Consider the following 15,260-nt stretch of genomic DNA (forward strand, 5'->3'; position numbering starts at 1 on the left):
ATCATATTTCTACAGTAAGATGTCCAGTTTTGTTTGGAATCTTTTACTAGTGATTTTTACAGTAGAAAGTACTGCTGTACTCTGTTCCCCGGCTGCAGTGTCAGTGCAGAGACACCAAGATGTAGAATATCTGCAAAAACTGAGCCTTCTCACAACGATGAATACAGGTGTTTCAGTACAAATAGTATGAGAAAAATAAAGTGTTTTTAATAATTAAAGTATGGAAACACGTTCTAGTAGAAACCCCAAATGCACATATAAAGCTAAGAATAAGTATAGTAGGTCCTGGTTAAGTTACTTCATAGGAGCTACATGTTCTTTGTTCTCTACATCCTTGCATGGTATCAACTATACAGCAAACAGCAAATATGGACATTACAAAGATTGTAGTAATCAATCAGACATTTCTTGTCATTGTAAAAAATGTAAGGACATCTAAAGGCATTGTAATATAAGAGCTAGGTTGTGACTGAGCTGAGGGGTGATTTCATTCCTCCCTTGATGACGAAATTAATGAATATCAGTACAGGGGACCTGAATTGCACCATATGGAGACAATTTCAGGCTATATCCAGGCTGCCTTATTAGTATTAGTATAAGTATTAGTATAAGTACTAGTATTAGTATTAGTATCAGTATTGGTATTAGTATTGGTATTAGTATCAGTAATAGTAACAACCATATACTTGGTGTTATTACAATTCCCTCCAATCCCCCATCCATTACTCAAAATGCTGCATCTTTAATTCTTCTGTTTGTCCTCTTAACTCATTTTATTTGTAGTTTCTAAAGGCCTTTTACCTTTTATACAAACTGTTCTTATAGTCTCCTGTGCTCTGCATCTGGGCAAGGGAAAGGCCAAGGGGATTATCTGAGTTTTATGGGGAAAATGAAGCAGACAATAATTGTTACTTTAATGGTTGTTTAAAATTAGTAAGTAAGTCTGTTACCATGTATATGGGAAAAGGGAGTGTGGTTTGACACAAGGGAATTTTGAACAAAAACTTTAGTCCAGTAATTTATTGTATGCAACATGCACAGCCAAAGATACAAAGACAGACACACAAACACACACACACACACACACACACTTTAATTGGCAAAGATCTGTTTTGTATTATTATTTCTCCTTTCTCGTAGCAGGTTGTGCTGTTGTTGTCCATTAATATTTCATAAAGCCCAGTTATTTTCTGCTTATAAAATATCCACACATTGCACTATTAAAGATAACAATAAATTACAATGCATAAAAAAGCAATACTGTACCCGAAAGGAACAGGAAATGCTGTTAGCTAAATATACAGATGGACCTGAAGCAATTCAGTGAATTGACAAGGTTACATTTTACATTGAAAAGGGGAAGTAAAATATGGAAGTAATTGAAAAACAATTATAAAAAATGTAAAATTATAGAAAATGATTCTTGATTTGTGTTCTGGGAAACCCGGGGCCATCATGGGCCAAGATAGCCAAAGGTGAAGAAATACCAAGCCTTTAACTGAGAGTGTGAAGTTAATAGTGTTTTGCTATGTTAGCTCTGTGCAGCGCACAGATAAACAAAACTGCTTAAAGAAACTTTTAAATTCAGCCCTGTTGTTCCCCTGGCAAAAACCCCAACCATCGGCTCTAATAGTCTCACTATCTCTGTCACACAGTAGTATTACAGAGCAATCAATTAGCACCAACCGCCACTGATGGCCCGTTCCGGACTCCAATTTAACATGTGCCTCCTCACGATCCACATTAGGGGCTCACAAATGTGACAATATGAATGTCGTCCTTCAAAAAGAAAGTCCCTCTTGCCCCCTTCCTGGAGCGGTGAAATATTGAGTGTGACACGGGAGTAATTGCATGGGAAGTAATCAATTAGACACACAATTGAAGGAGACCTGAGGTCTGTGGGCTGCCAGGCTAGAGGCTGGACTAAATTCTGGTGACGTGCGCTGAACCAATCTCGCCTGCCTCCTGTGGCAGAATTGCTCTTTCTTTTCCTAGTCGTTAGACGTTGAATGGAAGTCTCGGGGATCAGAAGAAGGCAGCAATTTTATGCCCCCCTCTCAGTACTCCCTTGTCTGGGGGAAACACACTGACTCAAATCGTCCCTTTCACCTTGCCCCATTCCATCTCATTCTTTCTCTGCTTCCTTTGTGCGTCCAACAGGACACGTGCAGCAGATGATAGCGTACATGCACTGAGATTTGCCCATCAAGCAATTGCAGACTTTGGAGAACACTGTAGGACTGTGCTCCAACTGATGTTGCATACTGTACAAAATAGTACAAACATTACAATGCATGCGTTTGTGTAAAAGGCATCAATGTAACAAATCAAGACAGCCAACTAAAATATGATGAGAGACACAGCGCCAAGGAAAGAGGGATAAAGAGATGGAAGAAAGACAGAAAACGGGGTAGATAAAGAGAGAGCAGATGGGCCATGAAGGAGTGGATAACGCCTTGGCGTAAAACACAGGCTTGTGTACATGCATGCGACGAGAGAGGATCATTCAGCAGATGGGGCCTCAGATTGGATGCTTCATTTTGGACAGACGCAGTGCAGGCGTAGGGTGGTTAGAAAAATGAATCAACAACACAAAACAAATCTGAAAAAAAAAAAATACTGGATGAAATGAGGGAAAGGAAGGGAGGGGGGCAGTAAAATGCGTTAAATCAGAAAGCTCATCTGTGTTGTGCTCCTTATTGAGGCTGTTATTATTTTGCCAGGGAAGCAGGCTGTAATTACCATGTGAAAGCACAGAAGCTGCCCGGGGTTCATGTGAATCCAGACGGAAGTGCTGAAAATGTTTGCCTAAGCAGGAAGGAAGACACTGCAGGTCAGCGTGCATCAAAATACAGATTAGGAACTTTGAAAATGTCAGGAGGCGGTTCTGTTTAACCTTTTTCTTGCTTGGCTGTGGGGAGAAAAGGTAGAGAGAAGTACTTATTTGAAGCTTCTCTTTGCAGCAAAGCCCTAAAAATGGAGTCCAGTGACCAGCTTTTTGTTTTCAAATGGGAGATGAGTCCTCACCATGTAGCTCTTTAAATATATTTTTGTCCCCACAAAGTAATATCAAACAAACAACACTACTAAACTTTCCACACATATGCAAAGATTCTTTTTCATTTCTTATTCACTCCTATACACTCTGTGCACACACACACACCAATCCTCAACTTTCCTCAGCTCAACTGTGCCTTATATTTCATATTCATGAGGATAACTTAGCTAAGCTTGATTGAAAGGTGCATCGGAGGGAGTCCTATCCCTGCTCAGCCTGAGTCCTCCTCCACTCCATCCTCCAGTCCCCTGAAATCCAGAGAGTCCATTCACCACTCGCAGAGAGTGCACCGGAAAAATCAATAAGTGCAATGCTACAATATACTAGCGACAAATTGATTTCATCCTAAGGCAATTTCAACCTGAGTAGAAATGCGGGTGGGTTTCAGCACTGAAGGGGTCTTTTGCTGTGCCTTCCCTCGATTAGCCTCTTATGTAGTTAATAAGTTTTATCCTCTTATATATGTTCCTTATAGATCGATCACTTACAGTTCTCCTGGGAGCTGCTGCAGAGGAACGGTGGACCAATATGACAGCAACATCAAAGGCCTTGTAATGAATGAGACAACTAGCCTCAGACTCACTAACGCACTTGAAGGAAGGAAAAAGTTTTGATGTACTGCTTGATGTACAGGAGTGGATCTGCCCTGATGGTTTAGGCTTATATCCTTCCTCAGTAGTATACTGTAGAATGATGAAAACTGCAACACAACAAACTGGGACACATGTGACTTGTTTCTCCCCCGCCAGCAAGAGCTTGTTTAACTGTCAGGACCATCTGTGCAGAAAGCAGTGATATGATCGACCCTCCAAGACAAGTTTCTTGTTATAAAGTGACAAGTTGGTATTTAAGGTCGTTATGGGTCCCAAGTTTTGGACTTGATCCTAAACCCATCTATCCCTATCTCGGAACTCATCAACTATCAGCTTGACAATGATAAGCCTCTGGGGTAGGGCTGGGCAATAAAACGATAACGCTAATTATCTCTAAGAACATTTTCCTCATTAGAGATACAACAAATGTTAGATAAATCCTTGATATAATTTAACCATCGATATGCTCGTAGAGGGGACAGTAATACATCCTCAACGCCAATTACCACCTACCATTAACCAGGAAGAAATAGTCGTAGTCGTAGTAGTCGTAGTCGTAGTCGTAGTAGCAGAAGCAGAAGCAGAAGAAGAAGAAGAAGAAGAAGAAGAAGAAGAAGAAGAAGAAGAAGAAGATAATGATGATGATGATGATGATACCGGCCTCTAATGCTCACGGTAATGTTTAACATTATAACACTGAACCTGCTCATAAAGTTATTATTAGTATTATTGTTTGAATATGGATAACAGTCTTGCCATCTTTGTGTATTTTTTGTTTCATGTTTACCTGTTGCTCAAACGTGATTGGTCAGTTCAAGTTGGAAACCAGAATGCTTCTGATACCAAAATCTGCTACCTACAGATTCTGAATTGCAGACACCTCGTTACAGAGATTACATCTGTCCAAACTTAACATGCCTATATAGATTTTACACGCAAACAAAGAAAAGTTAACCTGGATAGTTGTTTTTCTATTCTATTGTATCTGTTAGCAAGAACAAAAAATAGTACACTAAATAGACACTAACAGAGTTATGAGTAGAGCAGATTCAGGCCATGGCTGTTGTGCATAACTTCCCCTCCACTTCATGGCTCGAGGCCACGGATGGCACATCAAACAGCAGCTTCTCACAGAGTCCAGCCCCGGCTCCCTCAGCACTGGCTTCAACTTGGCACCACAATGAAGAGGACCAACTTGGCAAAAAAAGCTGCTTGTGGTGCTGGACCAACGCAATTCCCTAAGTATGGCGCAACATGTGAGAAAAATGCAAGATGGAACATGATGCACAAGCACATAGTGTTGCTGCAAATACACTCGTGGACGGCTGTGTCGCTTCCTTCGACTCTGGGGGATCACCAGGAAGGAACAGTTGAAGAGAACAATGAGAGACAATTGAATTATTTAGAAAGAGGGCTGGAAGCAGCAGAGACTCAAGCTCAGTGCTACGCTTCCTCACAAATCTAAATAAATTCTAGTCTCAGAATGATTTGCAATTTTGCAATACAGAGTGCGCTTTTAAATTCCTGTGCAAACTGATGGCAGTGTCCGTCTCATGTTTCCTGAGTGTAAGTGTCCTCTACATATTTGAAATGTAAATATATATATACCATATACCATGTATTCATACATTTGGTATGAATATAGGTATTTGGTCCCAAAACATAATTAGCTGGAAACAAGCTTCAGTGTACTGTGTGCTACCAGTCCAGTCTGATTGCACTGGGAGCTCATCCCCGTAGAGAAATAGGCAGCAAAAGTAATTTCAAAGCACTTTTTTTTTTACATTCCATCAACAAGGACACGCATGGCACTTTGCAGTGCTAACTAATAAATCATTCAAATCTCATTTATCATTCTTCCCTATGTGTAAAAGATAAAAATAAAATAATAAAGCAAAATAATTAATGTTATGATTGCACCGAAGGGCATAAGGCGAAAAAAACATTGCAGCGTTTGCACCATGGGACTAAACACAACTGACCGGGACTTACTGATAACAATTCGACTTAATGTTATTCAACGAAAACACATCTCTATCTCCAGTCAAGATTTGTGAGGTTGGATTCAACTTCAATATGGGTGAATAACACCTCTGGTCTTGTGTTACACACATCATGAGCTGGCCTGAGCCCGCCCCACTTAGCCTTGTATTGGAAAAAAGCTCTACATCTTTTTGCAAGTCAAAAGCTTCATTTCTTACTGACCTCAGGGTCAGGGCGCCTGAAGGAAACCCAGGAGCACAAGGATCCATTGTTTATAAAGAGCCAGAACCACCCACACAATGTTTTTCTACTTAGCGTGCTATATATCAGCATTTATCACATTCACTGTCTTCTCGAACTTCTGAGGAAACAGGCTTGGGTCGGTTGTGGAGTGGGTTGTAAATCAGATGAGAAACACTTAGTGTGTAAGCAGGAACGAGGGGTGGAACTAACAGAAGAGATAACATCTTTTCAAAACTCCACCAGTCAGAATCATAACCCCAGCTTGAGAGGGTTAATTTTGATAACAGCGCTAGTTGGGTACTTGGGAGAAGAAGAGGCAGATTGTGCATGTTTTCGTCTTGCGTTAAGATGACAGAAGCCAATAAACAGCTATAAGCACAATGGCCAATTTATTAATGCAACTGTGCCATACTGTACCTTCCAACCAGTTATTGAGTTTTGGTGAAAGATTTTCAGAAAGCATCTCCCTGGTATGGCCTCTGTGGGATATTTTAACAAAGCTACTGTGAATACTGTTCACCAGTTCATTGTTAGATCATTCTGGAACAACTAATTCCTGATAGTCACCATGGTTGCGAAGGCAGACAGTCAGGGCTTAATTTGAGGCGGAACCTGCCAGAACATGTTCCAGGCATCTACGTTGGATCCGTAACCTATTTAATTGGATCCAACACCTCCTGTGTCACTATAAAAATATGTTAATATATTTTTGTCTGTTATTAATTAAAATATTTAATGTTACCTGTCTGAGATGGCACTTCAGGTCACACAGCGCAGACATTGGGAGTTCTGTGCTGCTCATATGAGCTGACATGATTTGAAACTGCAGTTTCAATTAAGATAGCCTGCCCTCAGCAGTAAGGAGGAAACTGGTAAAATGGCAAAAAGACAGTCAAGTTTGTTGAATTTCCTCAAACCAGCCAACCAGTGCGACACTAAGCAGGCCAAAGTCATTTCGGCGGATCAACAGTGTGGAGACCCCGGTGAGATTGCAAAAGGACACAGAACTGTGCGAGACACGGGGAATGAAGAAACAAGCAGGGGAGAGGAGGCCGAGGGCTCTGTGAATGTTTTATGCGCTGTTTTGGACAAATAAGCATGAAAGTAGGAAGAAATTGTTATTGTTATTCTCTGCTGCATCTGTGCTGATTATTGACACTCCAGAGTGTTTGTGTGGCGCTGTCCGTAGTACTGAAACAGGATGGAGGCACAGACAGACCGATTTCATTCAGCCTGCTTGTTCTTCGTGGTTCTAAATAGAAAATTCAACCCCAATTCCTAATTTCCCCCATTGTAGAAAATTGAAGGTACAAAACAGAGTTACAAGAGAATATATATGTTCTACAAACTGTTAACAGCTGTTTCTGTGTGTCTCATTCTGCTGATTTTGAGTGAACGAAATAATCTGATTAATAAATGTATAGCTATAAATATGTCTCTGTTTGTGAAGACAGTGCTGTTTAGGTATGTTTAGTTGTAACAGTAAGTATCCATACAGTCCGATATGTTAGATTTTTTTACGCGTTCGGTGACAAGTCCAGCCCCCCTCACAGGTTGCCGGAACATCCCCCTCTCCTCCTTCTTCACAAATTAAGCACTGCATGCAGTAGACAACTTTACTTAGTCAATTACTGATTAACACTGGTGACTAAACAAGGCAATCTAATCACCGTTGAATTCAGTTGTAAGACCTTTCTGAAATCATGAACTCCAAGGATAACCATTTGAATCAAGGTAATGAAGTGAGTGAAGTGAATAATGAAGTTTCAGGAGTTTCAGAAGTCTGTGAAGCATTCAAAGCAAAGGAAAAAACATTTAAAAATAGCTTTAAAAAAATGTGTCTTTTCCATTTGACCATTATTGTGTAGATTTCCTCCATTTGCTTAAATAACATCTGACCCAAGAATAATAAACATTAGCATTAAAAACAAGTTCTGGAACAGACTGCTTTAGTCATGCTGGGCAGTGTCAAAGCAAAACTGTGTAAAACATCGGACAGTTATCACGTCTAACTAGCTAAAAGGAATACTTTCCCCACAAAATGATCAAATGTATATCAATTACTTACACTGTATTATGTTCTTGATTTTTTGCAGTCTTTGCCAATTCGTAAACATTCAAGCTCATTAGCTGTGCTAATATTTGTGCTAACAAACTGGGGAGGGTAGCTTATGGTTATCTTGGCTTTAAGTACAACCGATAACTGGTATCAAGTGATGTGAACACTGTCAGCACAGAGGCTCCGTGCATTCTGTGAACCAATATGGCAAAACTCATTATTTTTTATACTGTTACAGCAGTGATTTACCTCTTCACTGTTTGCATTTTTTTTACTTGCCAGCTCCAGGTGGCCTCAGATGGCGATGGTAATTGTCCATTGTTTGGTTGATTCTTGGTTACGTCAGGAGAATCTCAAATAGATCTCAACGCTAACAGGCTGTCGCGACATGGCATCACATGAATTTTTATACTCATAGAAAAATTTAAACTGGCAGGTATGATGCAAATAGTGCATCTTCTCATCATATGCATCACACCATGGGGTCACCCGGCGCAAGTTCACCTCTATTCGTGTCTTTGTACTGACTTTGTATGTAATCTCACCACACGAAACGCTCTATTTGAGAGTTTGTAAAAGGATGCTTTGATGTAGTTAAAAGTAAAAGTGGCCCCCTTTTGATCAAAGTTATTCAGAATTTTCTCAGATTCCTCGTTTACTATAGGGAAATGAGAGAAAAACAAAGTTTTCTTCACAAATGCAATGTTAACAAAGGTTGATCAGTATATATATAAATGATCATATTGTGGGTGAAGTATTCCTTTAAGTTCCTGAATGATGCTCATTTGATCTAAATTTCAGGCTTAGTAGTAAAAGCATTTCATCATCAGCTGTCCTAACCTGTTAGGAGTTCCCAGCAGGTGGTGAATGAAAGGGTAAACATGCACACACAAACTCCAGGAGGCATGGGAATATAAATGTTAAATGTTTGATCTCTGATATTAGACTCAAGTATTGTAAATATTGGACTCATCGTGAAGTTGCACCATAGTTTACTGACAAGCCATTTCTTTGCTTGAAAATAACAACAACAATAACAAAAACCGGCAACGAGACAAAGCACAGAGAAATGTGAGTTACAAGAAAATATTTCAGTCACTCACCTGTGAGGTTCTTCAGACCCAGCTGGCGCAGGCCAAAGTTTCCATCACGTCTGTAGTTGAGGAAGATTGCGAGGGAGTAGTGGTCCTCATACAGCTTGGTCCCTCGGATGATCCTCAAGTTCTCCAAAGGCAGGTAGTCAAACTGGTTCAGGGCCACCAACACGTAGCCTGTCACTTCTCGGATGGACTGCGGACAGAGTTACAGAGGGAGGTGTTAGTGTGGTGTTTTAACGGTGCATAATATTGTTGCATAAATAACAAACATTTGTTGTGTAAAAGAAAAAAAGGAAAAAAGTAATTTCTCTTGGTGGATTTGGAATTAAGGTTCCAGCATGTAAGCTAGTACAAGGCTAAGAGGTAGTTTATAAAACTGTAGTGGCCGCTAGCAGGCCTTGAGGAGGCCATATTCCATGTTTTTCTTTTTCAATGCATCAGTCTGAGGAACTCAGGGCTTAGCCAAGATTGTTTTCAGCCAAAAACAGAACCACTGTACAAGGCTGTGATGCTATATCGGGCTGTGTTTCAGATTGTGCAACATATTGATCAAGAACTTTAGATTCTGCCTACTTTAATGAAGATTTTGAACATCTGCATTGATCTTGATGTAAGCTTGTTATAATGTATTTCAAAGGGAATACTCTACTAACTCTTTCCAAGCTGTTCTAAGAAAATGCATTTTGTTGATAATAGGCTGGTAAAAATGATGCAATTTCAAAGTTCAGGTCTGACATCTGTAAGCTGAAGTGAATAAAAGTGTAAATGCACTTATTATTAGCTCTTCTTAGCTTGGTAATTATGTGTCTGCCTTGCAGAAATCAACTACTCTGCCCTATGTGGAAAGCCTTAAAACGTGACCTATGTGCTATCTACTGTTTCCAAGATGTTACATCTTGTTCCCGTTCTGCAGGCAGTTCTACTTCTTTTGAACTCTATGTCCATTCAGCAGTGCATATTTTTGGTAAACTGCTTTCCAACTGCAGTTACTCTCTTTTAACAATATTTTGCTGTAAGAAGTTGCCATTGGCATCACTATTTTAAAGTTAAACCTTGTTTTTACAAAAAAATATATCACTTCTAAGATATGTTTTCTTCTACAGTTAATGTGTATCTGCAGCGAGGCTCCTATATATTGTGCCTACTTCCTGTACAAAAACAAGATCCTACACTGGATATAGCCAATAACTTTACATAGTCTCTCACATTTTCTCCCACAGTGAATGAAGAACCAGTAGAGCCATGTTACACATTGCATAACTATATCTATATCTCATAAAATTGTAGTTTACCAAATTACATGCTACTTTACAATGAAAGTAGTTAAATTATATATTTTACTATTTTGTTTTTCAAAGTAGAACTATTTTCACAAAAGTACTTCAACTATATGCAAACTACAAAGTACCTCACGGAGAGTCATCACAATCTGAGTCTGGAATCCCATATTGTTACACAAAGGTACAACTAAACTGACACTGAATAAAATGTAGGTGGGTTTGATTTAGAGATTAAGGCACTGAAATCCACACCTAGACAGCCCGAGGAAGTATTTAAAGAGTATCAGGGAGCAAATGTTGGGGAGAAATCTGGAAAATGCTTATCTTCCAGGAAAACTAATAACATTTGATCACGGAAATCGTGGTTTCAAATCAAAGGTAATTTTAGTCAAAAAGCAGGTCATTAAACGAGAATGGTGGCCAATACACTCTGGCATTTTCATTTTGGATGCAAGAAATGTCATAAGAATATAATCAATTTGTAGTTTGTAATTAACTACAAAAACTACATGACTCAATGTAAGTACAGAAAAAGAAAAATATTTGAATGTAGTGAAACTGCCACCCAGCTACCTCAATTTGTAACTTCAACTAGTAAATGAACTAATTACCTACTCCCCAACACTGCATATGTCCCTCCTATCCTTCTGTCATTTAGCCAAAAAAAACTAAACACCTCTACAAATAGAATTATTTCCAAAGACCAATGTTGGATTTCATTTTGCTGCATTGTGCAGTTTAAATGAATTGGTAATTTAGAATTTTAATTTGAGTTACTACATAGCATCTTCTATCCTTGTGTAAGCAATTGTAGCAAATATTTACTGTCTCTTACTCAATTCATTTCAAAAGACAAATTCAGTAACAATATTTCAAGGTTATTAAATAAAATTAAGTTGCACAATGTTTCTTCTCTGAACCTTCAATGCTCCTGAAAGTTTTATTTTACATTGATGGTAATTACTTGTATCACCTTAAGCTTTAAAAATGTACAGAATAGTTACGTGTTTGCATGGCAAGAAGGGCACAGAGAGAATGCAGCAGGCAAGAAAACAAAACAAAACAAAACAAAACAGACAGGGGAAAAAAAAGGGAAATCAGGCATAAATCAGATCATTGACAACATCGCTCTTCAAGGTCACTTTCCACAGATTCAATCATGCCAGCGAGTTGAGTTAGAGCATCTGAGTGAGGAGAACTTGCTCTGGGGTTTGTGACCTCAATGCAAAAACTTGGCACAGGGTTCAGCGCTCATGTCCAGGGCCCGGCCTGGGGTGACTGAGCCACAAGGACAGCCATTGCTTCACACTTTAAATGTCATTTAGGAGGGGATATAACGACTGTCGAGACTTTGGCGCGGAGCCACCCAGTTGGAGCTGCTGTCGCGTGAATCAAAGTGACAGGCTGTGTCCTCTTTCTCCCATCCACCATCATGGTGGCTGTCATTAGCAGACAGGCGGTCAGAGGAGTCTTTCCACGCCGGCCCCGCTGATGCTGATAATCAACAAGTCTGTGTGTGAAGTGCTGTTGCAGCTGATGTGCTGAACTGAAATAAGTCCTAAGGAGGGCCCTGGCAGCATAGTCATGGCGGCTGACAGCTGTCAGAGAGCATGGCCATCAGCCACCAGTAAGTAAGCCACAGTCATAGCTCCGTCATCATTACCCTGCTGATTACCATTAATAGAAACAGACGGGCCAAAGTCTGGTGAGTCTGTGTGTATTTATGTGAATGAGTGATGGGGAATTTATATTCAGCTTATGTGTGTGCATGTGTTGATCGGTTTAGAGACAATTGGAAAAGAAGATCAAATAAGCTACATTGTGGAGTTAAACATATTTTATGTATGTAGAATCGCTGAGGATGACGGTGAACCCTAGGGTGCAAGAGCTGATGCACACTCATTTGTCTGCATGTGTGCATGCATAAGTGTACAATAAAGTGAGCTCACTGGATGCGTCTCTGTTGTACCATCAGTGTGAACACAAAGTTAGACAATCAGAGCCATACTTCACACTTTATTTCACCAGCCAAGAGCTGAGGTCTGTTGGATGACTCACATTCACCCTGCTGGGGGTTTGAAGGTCTTTTCAACCCTGCTCCACAACCAAATCGTTCCAAGTCTATGTAGTCCAGTGACATTGCCCTGGGCGTTTTGCCATATCCTCCCCACCTATGATCCAGGTGCTTTTTCCTCCTACCAAAAGGTGGAGGGTGGCACACAAGAGTAGGAGCAATAAACTCAGACTGACTGAATCTGAGCATATACAGTGGCTGATTATAATTTCAGGGCACACACTTCATGTGTGCTTTTTTTTACTTTTCTTTTTTTTCTGAGCCTGTTTATTACCCCACTCGCACGGTTGCCAGTTTGTTATTTTCAAGCCACCAAATCAATACTTTCCAAAGTGCAGCCTTGCAAAGGGAAATAAAACGAGGGAGAAAGAAGATGGCAGGTACACACGCTTTTCTCCCCACAGATTGTTTGTTCAATAATGAACTGTGTGAAAAAAGGGAAACAACTTGTAGTGATTACAGGCCCTTGCTGAGTTAATGGCCAAATCTGCTCTGCGTGGTCACTTTCATTAAACACAGATCAACAAAACACCCCCTCTGCAACACCACGGGTGCAGGCCAAGTGCACCGTATGCCTACATAAGGGAAACGTGCACCTGAAGAAAAGTCCCTTGAAGGAATATAGCAAAATCCTTTTATTCACAATGTGTTAATACACAAGGGCCCACATAATGTGAATTTTTTGTGTGTGCCCTAAATTTATTCCTGAGTCATTTGAATGACCTCCTCTATTTAGCCACAGTGCAATTAGAGCAGCAAATTACCTGCTAAAGATAACAACATGACACGTTGTTGTCCTGGATTTCTCCCAGTAAAAATAGCCCTTTAAGCTATCATAGGGATAGCATAGGGCCACATGCTTAGGTGGATTATAAGACAAAGGACCCCTAGGCAAAGACATGCAAAAGGCCCCGCCACCTCTCCTACATAGGAGACAGATCCACAGACGTTGTGCAGAATTTGCCTCTTTTTGTTGTTGCTGTGTTTCTTTATATATTTTATATAATTTTGTGTGATTTTCTGGTCTAAGTTATATTTGTGTCATTTTTGGATGTTTTCGTATCTAGCCGTTTTGTGTCTCTGAAATCGTTTTGTTTGACGTGTGTGGTTATTTTGTGTATTTTTGAACTTCCTTTGCATCTGTTCATTGTCTTTTGTGTCTCTCGGAAGCAATTTTGTGTCTCTTTGAGTTATGTTTGTGTTATTTATCGTTGTGGTGAGTATCTTCCTGGATGATGCACGCTAATTTAAGCGACATTTTCCAGGTGAAGGCCAGGGGGCTTACCCTGGGTCATTCCCTTGTAGGTCTGTTCAGTTATCCATCCATGGGCACATGTGATAGATAACCAGCCTCATCTTGCCAAAATCCAAGACGTAATGCTCTCTTAATCCTTTTTCTCTTCCTATTCAGTGTTTTGTATATCAACAGGCAATCTCTTGTGGTGAAATGGACACAATTCTTTACTAGATTCAAACAGGAAGGTGCAAATTGTTGATCATCCACAATCCCTTCAGTACACAAGTATTCCTTTTTTTTCTTAGTTGGGAGTAGGATTTTAGACTTTTTTATGGCAGTTGGCTTAACTGTTTTGCCACCCCCCACCCCCCATCCTGCACGTGCGCGCACACACACACACACACACACACACAAACACACACACACACACACACACACACACACACACCCTGCATGCCTCCCAAGAGATCAATGCACCAGAGTCCCAGTAACAGTGAACAAAAGAGACAGAGAGAGCCAGATTCACTAGATTAACAGGGATTTCTCCCTCCTCCCTTCTCCCCAAGCCGAAGCATTTGTGAACGGAAGTGTGGCAGCGGAACAAACCCCTCACTTGAGTCACCGAGACGTGCGCGGTTTTGGAATCGAGTCCTTCAATCCCCAACTTCTAAAAGAAGAGGAGAGGGAGGGGGGTTTGGAGGGTAGAGTTAGAGAAAGAGGGAGGCAGAAAGGATAGAAAAGGACAGGGGAGACAGAGAGGGTGGGACACACACTGCAGGAGGAGGAGCTCAGTCAAGTGGATCGGACTGGCACTATGTTCAATGCATAATTAAAACCACACCTGTTCCAGGTCAGGAAAAGAGACAGAGAGACAGCAAAGGGTCTGGGGGGGTGAAATGTTGGGAAAGGTGGTGCAGGGCTGAAAGTGTAATGACACCATTAGCATGTTTGAAGAGACTGAACACACGTTAGCATGATTCCCTCTCATTTCCATACATATTGAGGCGTACCGATGTGCTCCATGGGGCTGCGGTCATTGAAGTCTGATACACCGGAGTGCACTGGGAGGGCTTAAGGTTTGCCTTGCATCACTAAGCCCTCATCCTCTATTTCCATATCGCTTCTCTAAACCCTCTGCCTGAGCTCACATCCACATCTGTAAACAGACACAGAATCCGGATGGAGTGTCTACAAGTGTAAGTGAGAAAATCCTCCTGAGTTTCCCCTGGAGCTCATCCTTGATGTAAGCAACAACCTACTGGAAATATTGCTGGTAATTGTCCCATTGTAAAAAGTGACGGCTTCATTACTGTTTTGACATTAATTTCTGACATTAATCCACATAAATGAGCGTTAACCCTCCATTGTGAACAACTCATGCATAATCACTCACAAAGTCAGTTATAATGCAGCTTTATTTTATCATCTTAGTGGCGCTGCGTGAGCGCAATGTTTCACAGTAGGAGCAGCGTCCCTGATGGAATTTTTGAGTCTTCTTGAGTGTTGCCATGCTTTGGTTTAAGTCGCCCACCTCCAGCCGTGCAATGAGCCAGCTGCCCGGTAACACCTCAATCCCTCTGGAGTGGCTCTAACCCAATGTGAGCCACATCAAACACCGGCGGTGGATGCTACCTTT

General features: G+C 40.7%; 1 protein-coding gene across 1 annotated transcript in view; it reads right to left on the reverse strand.

The window, feature by feature from the left end:
- erbb4b (erb-b2 receptor tyrosine kinase 4b) overlaps nucleotides 1–15,260 on the reverse strand; it is a 410,234-nt gene that overhangs the window by 187,776 nt on the left and 207,198 nt on the right. The window contains exon 3 of the mRNA XM_042495287.1: nucleotides 9,040–9,226. Within this exon, the coding sequence (XP_042351221.1) occupies nucleotides 9,040–9,226 (187 nt within the window). The remainder of the gene's footprint in view (nucleotides 1–9,039; nucleotides 9,227–15,260) is intronic.

The sequence above is a fragment of the Plectropomus leopardus genome, chromosome 10 (assembly GCF_008729295.1).
Source record: "Plectropomus leopardus isolate mb chromosome 10, YSFRI_Pleo_2.0, whole genome shotgun sequence".
Lineage (NCBI taxonomy): Eukaryota > Metazoa > Chordata > Actinopteri > Perciformes > Serranidae > Plectropomus > Plectropomus leopardus.